The sequence below is a fragment of the Anopheles gambiae genome, chromosome 3 (assembly GCF_943734735.2).
Source record: "Anopheles gambiae chromosome 3, idAnoGambNW_F1_1, whole genome shotgun sequence".
NCBI classification, from domain to species: domain Eukaryota; kingdom Metazoa; phylum Arthropoda; class Insecta; order Diptera; family Culicidae; genus Anopheles; species Anopheles gambiae.
In genome coordinates this window covers 16,037,293-16,047,008 of record NC_064602.1, presented here as the reverse complement: position 1 = coordinate 16,047,008, position 9,716 = coordinate 16,037,293, and the positions used below count along the sequence as shown (strand labels likewise).

At 42.4% G+C, this 9,716-nt stretch overlaps 1 protein-coding gene across 1 annotated transcript; it reads left to right on the top strand.

Annotated features, from left to right (window-relative positions):
• The first annotated feature begins 633 nt into the window (after positions 1 to 633).
• Positions 634 to 8,121, top strand: LOC5668122 (uncharacterized). The gene is made up of 10 exons (XM_001688542.2): positions 634 to 989; positions 1,074 to 1,269; positions 1,332 to 1,878; positions 1,945 to 2,064; positions 3,891 to 4,017; positions 4,112 to 4,278; positions 6,578 to 6,776; positions 6,869 to 7,096; positions 7,180 to 7,407; positions 7,530 to 8,121. Exons 1-10 carry the CDS (start codon positions 857 to 859, stop codon positions 7,679 to 7,681), a joined length of 2,097 nt encoding a protein of 698 aa, XP_001688594.2. The 5' UTR covers positions 634 to 856; the 3' UTR covers positions 7,682 to 8,121.
• Positions 8,122 to 9,716: the final 1,595 nt, after the last annotated feature.

Here is a 9,716-nt window from a genome sequence, read left to right as displayed (position 1 = left end):
AAAGCTTAGGGCAAAGATTTTTAATTTTGAAAGTTTTGTGTCGACCCGCGTCTGCACGATTGATCGCTTGATCGCTTGAAAACGTAATCGTCGTTATTGTGTAGAACGGGGTTTAGTCTCAGCTTCTTAATCTCGTTTGTTGGTGAAACTAGCTTGACGCTTGTTAAAATGTGTGACAAGCTGGAAAATCAAATCATGGAAATAATCAAACAAAGCAAAGTTTACATCAAAGCACACGATTCAAGAAATGGTTTTGATGCTAATTGACATTGTTTTAATGTTTGGTATATTAACCTAGCAACAAGGTCGCTTCTGCAAGTATGTTTAAAATATAATAACATTCTGATAAAGTCTTTTTCTTCTATTTCACTTAATTAAAATTATCAAAACTCATCCTTTTGCAGTAAAACAACTGCCAATGCATTCACCTTGAACGATCTTTTTCAATGCAAAAGTCTTAGCTTTCCTTTTTGCACTCACCCCAATAAATAATTAATGTCACAAACCCCGTCGGCAAATCGTTCCAATTAAAACATTGTTACATTTCCGTTTTGCTCTGTTCCGTGTCTCAAATTAAATTGCACACAAACGGGCAGACGCTGTTATCGCTCGCCGGGACCCAACCAGACGCTCATTAACGAACTCTTAATAAATCACGCGCACCCCAATCAACGGGCCCGAACGTTGGGTCAGTTTTCGGTTGCTCCCCAAACCCCGATCTGATGTAACAAGGGTGTCAGAGTGCGCGGTGAGAGGGATTGATTAGACGACATTCCTACGTCAGGATGGTGATAACGCTAAAGTTCCAAAATTCCATCGATGGTACCACAAAGTTACCAAACCGACCAACCCGACGATGCATCATTTCGTGACGATCACTTGCGGTGAAAGGATGGAACGGAAATGGTGCTATTACTTCCCCGTTTGGTTGCTCCTGGGAGCGGTGTGCTTAGTGTTTGTCGTTCGACATCTGTCCTACCCGAAGGCGGGTGAGTGTGTGTGTGCTTTAGCTTGACTGGTTAATAGCGGTCACAGTAGTGCATTGATTCTCTATTTTCGTTCCCCCTCGGTAGTGTTTCCTTCGGTGGGTAAATTTATGGCTGGGCCACAGTTTCTCGACGCAGTTCGTTCGGCCAAAGACCGACCGGTTCCACTGCACCTTGCCGAATTTCACGATGGTGCCGAGTGTGATCGTATTTGCACGGAACGGGAAGCCCCGCGTGTGTGTTACTTTCGCTGGATTGCGGAACATTATGCGGCGATGGGATCGTAAGTATGGTGTCGTCAGCCGGGCCAACGCCACGATCATGATATGTCCCTCCCCACTCCAGTGCGTGTGGCGATTGCCGATGGGGCAATCGAAGCCACTGCTTTCACCCGCAGTGCATCACGGCGGACGGTATGGAGCGGGGCGTACTGGCCCTTAACCGGCGCATCCCGGGCCCAACGATCCACGTCTGCCGGCACGATTTGATCGTGGTGGACGTGGTGAACCACATGGAGGGGCTGGAGTCGACCATTCACTGGCACGGTGCCCACCAGTACGATACACCGTGGATGGACGGCGTGCCAATGATTACGCAGTGTCCGATCCCGAACGGGGCCGCCTTCCGGTACGCGTTCAACGCGTCCGAACCGGGCACCCAGCTGTACCACTCACACTCCGGCCATCAGAAGGCGAACGGGCACTATGGGCTGTTTGTGATACGATCGCCCACCGACATCAATCACCATCTATACGATTATGATCTGACCGAGCATCACATCATCATCTCGGACTGGACGCTGGATTTGGTGGAGAAGTTTGTGCCGGGACTGCAGAGCAGCACGGTGCGCATGGACTCGATACTGATCAATGGGCGAGGGCGACATTTTGATGTAAGTGGACAGTTTTTTGTTGGTTTTTGTTTGTGATCGCAACACTTTCTTTGGCTACTCGTGCAGGAAGAGGAACACGAACTACAGACGCAGGCACCGTTGACAGTGTATCGGGTGAAGAAGGGCTACCGGTACCGGTTTCGCCTGGTGAGCAGTGGCAGTCAATTTTGTCCCTTTCAACTACAAGTAAGTAGAATGATTGTTGTCAATTGGGGAAGGTTATTTTATATAAAAAAAAGTTACAATTAAAGCAGCAATAATTGGAGGTGTTAGTGGAATCAAGTAGAGCGTATAATATAATGTAACTTGCTAATATAATTAATTATCTTTAATTACCAACAATAATATTACTAGTTACTGTTGCTAATTAAAGATAATAAAAATAATAAATTAAAGCTACTAAAGAGTCATTAGTAATTAGCTATTGCTTCCGGTCCGCATCAATAGCGTATATCGTGAAACATCTGTAGAAAAAGTAAAAAGTAACTTATAGTAATAGTAAATAGCAAACAACGAAAGATTTGTTCCAAAAAACTATTTTAAAACATCCGATCGTTATGATAATATTTTAATCCCAGAAGAGGTTAAATTGAATGTGCAAAAATTACTAGTTACGATGGATTTTCTTTTCAAGCTTTATGAACTAGTTACTGTTAAATAAATATTAATTCTCACTGGTTCTCTGCATTTATAGGCTTGTATAAGCGTGGCTTACAAAAATATTTATGAACTACTGGTTTTTATCTTTTAATTTATTTTTGGTTTTTGTATAATCTTGTATAATAGTTCTTCATAACTTGTTTCTTAGGACATAAAGTTATTTTAATTTAATTTTTACTTTTACTGAAGAGTTCGCATTAGCGAATCATATCAATGCTAAGTAGTATAGTTAGAGTGGGAAATATATGTCATAAATCTTTAAATTCACGTACAAAATACTTCTTTTTATGATTTACTGTCAATTTGATTGAGTTTCTATTTCTTATTCTATTTCTTTGGCACAACAACCGTTGTTGGTCAAGGCCTGTCTGACTTTTTGATTACTCCTATAGCAGGATATTCAATCCTACGTATGGGGGCACGGTCTTTTCGGAGCTTGAACCTATGACGAGCATGTTGTCAAGCCGTACGAGTTGACGACGACTGTACCACGATACCGACCCTTTCAATGGGTATTTCACATGCACGAAATATTTATGATGGTTATATCAGAAGATGAGGAGTATTATTTTCAATACTTCAGATAACTATAATAATGATGATACATTTACAACTTTTTGAACGACACGATCCAAGCCGTGTTCTTAGAAAATTTTAACAACATTATTGATAGTCTTTTTAAAAGCTTAAACGTAATTACCGCACGAAATTTTAAGAAAAAGTACTTTTCGTATCAGTTGACTGGTGTCGATGAAAAAGGCATGAAAGTAAAAACAAAATCATTAAGAGAAATTCCACACTTTGAAATTGAATAAAACTGTTCCAAAAGTACTCTCCTGTCAGCTTATTTTACAAAATATAATGCAATCTTTATGGACAATTATATTCTCAGATTGCACAGCTTTGCGGGCAATATATTTCAACAATCTGATTTGATATCGTTTGATGGTGATTTTGTTTGCGCGAATGAATACCACATTGCACAATGCTAAAAATCGTTGATAATTGACGAGTTGTGCGTATATTTTCTGGGACTTAGTACGCACACGAATAATACTAGCCAGTACGCTGCTTCTAGGACCGGCGAAAACATTGTGTTTAAACTTCCTGAAAACCAACGCTTAATCCACAAATAACTGCAAAACCCACACTCACAAAAAGCATGCCTCTTGGCTAATAACAGCTTGATTTAGTAGGTAAAGCTAATTTGTGAAAATTTTCCTTTATTTTATCCTCGCTGCAAACGTAAAAAAGACTCTCTTTTTTATTTAAATCCCGTTTCCATTTGAAATACATCATCCAATTGGGTTCAATTGTTTCCTGCACCCCAAATCCCATTCACTTCCCGATAGATTGAAAAGCATCGAATGCAGCTCATCGCAACCGATGGAGGCGCCGTGCAGCCCACGATGGTCGACACGCTCATCTCCACCTCGGGCGAACGGTACGACTTTGTGCTGTCGGCAAATCAGAAACCAGGTACAGTACCCAATTCCTTTACCCCTGCAACGCTCACTTGCCACTGATGTTCAACTAATTCCCAAACCCTCCCAAACTGTACCCATTCCAACAGGTACCTACTGGGTGAGGGTCCGTGCCATTGGCTTCTGTAACATCGAGCGAAGGGAAGAGTTTGCCGTCCTATCGTACGAGGACGAAGCGCACCCCGTACAGGAAGAGGTTCTAGCCTACCCGAAGCGTACGCCTCCCAGCTGGGACGACCGCTTCCCATCGGGCACGGTAAGTAAACGTTTAATCGTCACCCACGTGCCATCCGTGCATTCGCTTCAAGCGAATTCCCACGTGGATCGTGTCAACGTGTCTGTTGGTGCGCGCGTTGGTGCACCGAACCTTACTGTCTAAATTGTACGTTAGAAAAAAAAGATAAAAAAGCAAGTAATAACACACACACACTAACAAACTATTCAACGAACGGTGAGCGTAGGAACTGATCGAGGCGGTTAATATACGCCCCGTGGCAAATGAGTTTCTTTCTTCAGGTGCTAACGGAAACAAACGAGCCTCATTATGTGTTTGTAGCTGACCAGTGGCTTTTCTTTTTTCATTCATTTTGCTACCCCCCTCCCAGCCCGGTCTCATCGTTTAATCATTATCGCCCACTTATCGCCCAGCCCAAAACGCTGATCCAAGAACCAGCTTCGGGGTTTGTTGGTTTATTTTGTTGCCGCTTTTTGCCGCCCATCCGGCTGCTAAGCGATCGGTAAATAGCTTCATTTATTAGAATAACGAAATACATCCGCTTGTAGCCGTAGGGCGTAGGTGTGTGATGAGAAATGGGCGCTTTATTTGCGGTGTAGCTCGTCGCTGTACAAAAAGAGAGAATATATTAATTATTTTCATTGGACTTAAATTCTTTATTGAGCTAGAATTCTAAGTTTAAGAAGTGTTCTAAAAAAGTTGTGCTCAGTGGCAGTCAGTGTCACCGTTAGAGGTATAATTAACACGTGCATAAGAAGCTCTTATCGGATATATTCAATAGATACTGATGGTATTTTCAATTTGAATATTGGATTAGATCTGATCCCACAGCCAGTAGTGCTTAGTATTGTAACCTATTGCAAAAGCTTAGTGCAATACAAACTAAGCAACTGTTCTTTATGGCCCCTTTACATTGGTAGATGAAAGTGTAAACTATTTTTTGTGTGTGTTTTTCTGAGTTTTATTAAGTTTTACTTTAATGTTTTCTATAATAAAACAGTATTTTTTAAAGAAATACCGGCAATACTTCAACAATGCATGACGCAACTTGCTAGTTCAAATTACAAAACGGTACTTTGCATACCTTCAGGCGCTAGTAACAGGAATTGGTGTTTCCTAGTAGATGTGTTGCCATTTTACGCAACATACTTTTATCAAGGTCATTGCCACGTAGATGGGATGTGCACAATTTAACGAATTGTTATGATAAACATTTGCCTTAGGGCATTAAAATGCCTTAACGTTTGCCTTAGGTCATGATTAAAATGGCAGGATTAGGGCGCACGAAGAGGTGCTCATAGAAGCATAATTTATCTTCTTTCTTCCTTTTTTTTATTTATTAACACATTAGGATTCCAGTGAAGCAATCAAAGGGAAATGTCTATGTATGTTAAAACAACTGAAGGTTATGGCATATGTTTGCAACAAGAATCCATAGAACAGGAGATATAATTTAGATTTTTTACATGTTTTTATCCTATAGTTATAGTTGAAGTGACGAAATTGGAGCCTTGATCCATTGACTAGTAAACATTTAAATACTTGATAAAGTCTACCCCAGCCAAATGATGTTCCATTACTCATTAGTACTAAAGTACTAAAGATATCCTACAGCATCGTACTAGATTGGTTACTAGGATACATGATGTGTATGGAGCTCAAGAAGCGCTCAGCCTGAAACTATCCAATGTACTAACTATTGCCAATTTTATCGCATTAAGAGTAAATTTGTGTTTACTCCTTAATCCTTTTATCTTCTATCACGTATAAAGTAAACAACTTGAAATGTAAGTGAAATAGACAGCAATACAAAACAATACATAAAACGTTCAAAACAATGATAACTATATTATCTGGTGTAAAACTGCGTTGATTGTACTTACAAATAAGTGCAACACAAACGTGCTGTGCGTCTTTAAACCCTCTCCATTCCATCTAGCGCTACCTTTTGAGTACTCTTTTTACACAACCAGTAGCATAATTGCCTCATCGAAATAGAAAGTAAGCGCTCCCGGGACGAAAGAACCATATTCGTCAGCAAAAGTCCCCCGCGGACGGCCACTCGAAGCCACTCTCGTTTTCGAGTGGCGATCAATACTTACACACTCTTGAAAGGTCTTACTTTAGACACCGTTCTAATAGCAAACTCCAACTAAAGACTCTGTACCTCGTTCCACGCTAAAAAGAACAAGTAGAACAAAACAAAAACAGCCACAACACGCCGTCATTATTAATAACGAATCCACTTCTCGCCGCGCCGCACCATCGAACAAACCGTGATGTAATCGTGACTGTTCCTGTTCTCCCCCTCCTCCAAAAGGTTCTCAACAACCCGAACGCCACGTGCTACGTACCGGGCGATGACGATCTGTGTGTGGCCGATCTGGAATCGCACGAGGTCCACCGGGACGACGACCTGATCGATGCGGCACCGAACAAAACGTTCCGCATCCTGTTCAACACGTTCACTGCCGACCCGGCGGTACTGTTCTCCGACCAAGGTTACGTCCGGTACATGAGTAAGTGACCCTTCCCTTCTTCCCCTTGCACACACACACACACTCAGGAATAATGTGATGTGACGTTGGTGTGTCCATTTTTTTACACCCAGCCGTGGTACTTACGCTCAACAACATCGGCGTCACGAACAACATCAGCATGGTGTTCCCGGACTTTCCGCTGCTCACGCAACCGGAACTGATTGGCGGCGACGGGATGTTCTGCAACAACACGCACCGGCCGGCCCGGTGCAAACCGCACCACGCCTGCTTCTGCCTGCACCGGCTGAAGGTGGCCCTCAATGACGTGGTCGAGATGTCGCTGATCGACGACGCGGAAGGTGCGCGAGCGCGGTCGAACGCGCGTGCCACTTCAGTTTTGTTTTATTTCTAATCGATTGACTTTTTTTGTCCCCACCCGCAGTGGTACGCGACCTGTACCATCCGTTTCATCTGCACGGCCATCGGTTCATCGTGACGGGGATGGGCCAGCTGCCCCAGTTCGGGACGCAAAGCGAAAAGGTAGACTTTGTCGAGCGGGCTCGCCGGTACTCGCGCACCATGCCCAGCGACCATAACCCTCCGTACAAGGACACCGTGTCGGTGCCGTCGCGCGGCTACACCCGCATACGCTTCCGGGCGGACAATCCAGGTAGGTGGTACGGGGAAGTACCGATGGAAACAGGGAGGCAGGATGCACATTTTAATTTTACGCCCATATTTTTTTTTGTTCCTTTTTGCCCATTTGCTGTCACTCTGCAATCACCCCGTCAGGATTTTGGCTGGTACACTGTCACTTCGAGTGGCATCTCGGCATCGGCATGAGCTTTGTGCTGCAGGTGGGCGAGCTGGACGAGATGAAACAGGCCCCGAAGGACTTTCCACGCTGTGGCAGCTACAAACCGGATATCTACACGCAGACCTAGGGTGTTGTAAATAGTTGTTGTCGGCGTTCTTTTTTTACCTTTTGAACGAGAGAGCCTGTTGGGTTCGCTTCACTGGAACCGCCGTGGCATGCGTGTCGCTCTAAACTTACCAGCTACAAGTCTCCCAACCTCCCCGCGCTACTATTCCAGGTTCGGGGCAGTTCTTGCGCTTCACCGAGCAGTTTGAATGTAAATAGCAATCTAGCAAAGTCATGCGACCAGAAGTAGATTATGCAGTGCCCGTGTCCGGTATTGGACCGGACGTTGTGGTGTGTGTGTGTTTTAAAATAGTAACTGACATGCAAAGCAGACGCTGGTGGTATCGCACTTTAAGCTGCTCCAAATTGAATGTATTATTAAGTAAGCTATGAATATAAAGTGTCGTTAAGTTGTAGGTTTGTTTTAAAGCGATGTAAATAAAAATAGTACTGATATAAATAGGCTGCCTTCTTTATCATTTCGAGCGATACCTGTCCATTGAGGTGTAGGATCGTATAGCCAAGTTTCCGAGTCGTGATAGCACCGTTGCTCCATTTTGTTGTAAAAGTGATAAAAATTTGCCATTGGTTATTGAATAATTCACTCATCAGCAAAATATACTTCCAAGAGCGTATTTCTGGTAGTATTTTGGTACATTTCTACTGTATTTTAGCGGTTAACTAACGGTAGTTTTGGCAAGTGTTCGTCTCTATAATTCTCTCAGTCTACCCTTCGATTAATCTTGTGTTATCGTTTTGTACTTTAGCCTCATTGTAGATATAAAACGATCACTGGTACGATTTTTTTCCATTTAAGTAATCGAAATGCAATTGCCTCATCAGGGTTCAGTTTCTTTGCCCTCAGTGATGCCGGGGAACAACATCCCGGGGAGCCAGCTCCAAGGATTTAGCTCCAAGTACAAAGGGCGATGAGCTTAGTTCCGGTTGTTAAACACTTAACTATGCACTTGCTATGGTTGTTATAAAAGCTATCATTATCGTTAGTATGTTTGCTCTAGCTGACGTTGGTTCATTTCAGTTGATAAACAAATCAGGTTCCGTTAGAAGTTTAGTGTCATTTAGATAAAATGATTTTAGTAACTAAGGATCAAGTTAAAGAAAAAAACATCATTTTCAATCATTGGTAATTTAAATCTCACTAAAGAATTCCGCACAGACGTTAACCTCCTTTAAAATATCTAAAACAGCTAACGATACACCGACTGCTACCTTGAACAACCCCAGCAGAATCATTGGATATCATTGGACGACCACGAAACAGATGATAAAGACCTTTACACCACGATCAACATAAAACACTCGCCATAGAGCGTATGTTTGCATAGGGCCTAGACGGGATGGGGCTGTAACGCCGCAGTACACTACATTTCGCAATAAACGTGCGATTTACAATGCCGCCGCGACAATCATGCAGAAATGGTGTTATGGTTGTCGATCTGTGTGATTCCCAGGCACTTGGGTCTTGTTGCATTCCATTCGTTTTATTTTTCTTTCTTTTTAAGGACCTTCAAGATCATCTTTAGATCTTGAATGCATACAATAATTTTAGCCATCTTGACTGACTATATAGTTATATACAGTTTTAGATACACACAGACTGTTAAATAGTTGCATAGGTCCCATGGTGCAGAAGTCTCCCAAATAGCCCAATTTCTACAAATATGTAGTATTGAGACATGTTTATTTTTTTTATTTCAGTAGGCAAAAAAATCAGAATTTTTCAATAATTTCGGTTTAGTTCGAGAAAATGAACTAAAAAGTTTACATTTCCATACAAATTGACTAAAAAATATCTTCTATTTGGCTTAACGTCCTACGCGGGCATGCCGGCCTGTACAGATTTTAGAGACTTTATTCAGTACCACGCAGCCGAATAATCAGTCCTTGGTATGAGTGAATGGTCCATATGAGGCTTGTTCCGATAACGGGCATATTGTTAAGTCATACGAGTTGATGACTGTACTATGAATCTTTAAACTATCATTAATTCAATTTTGAGATTATTAGACTGCAAGCATAGAATACGTCTGTAAATG

Bases quoted from the DNA above. Each gene is read 5' to 3' on its own strand.
- LOC5668122 (XM_001688542.2), top strand. From the start codon at position 857: ATGCATCATTTCGTGACGATCACTTGCGGTGAAAGGATGGAACGGAAA. The intron at 2,065-3,890 runs GTAAGTAGAATG...ACTTCCCGATAG, and splicing joins TTTGTCCCTTTCAACTACAA to ATTGAAAAGCATCGAATGCA. The intron at 4,018-4,111 runs GTACAGTACCCA...CCATTCCAACAG, and splicing joins GTCGGCAAATCAGAAACCAG to GTACCTACTGGGTGAGGGTC.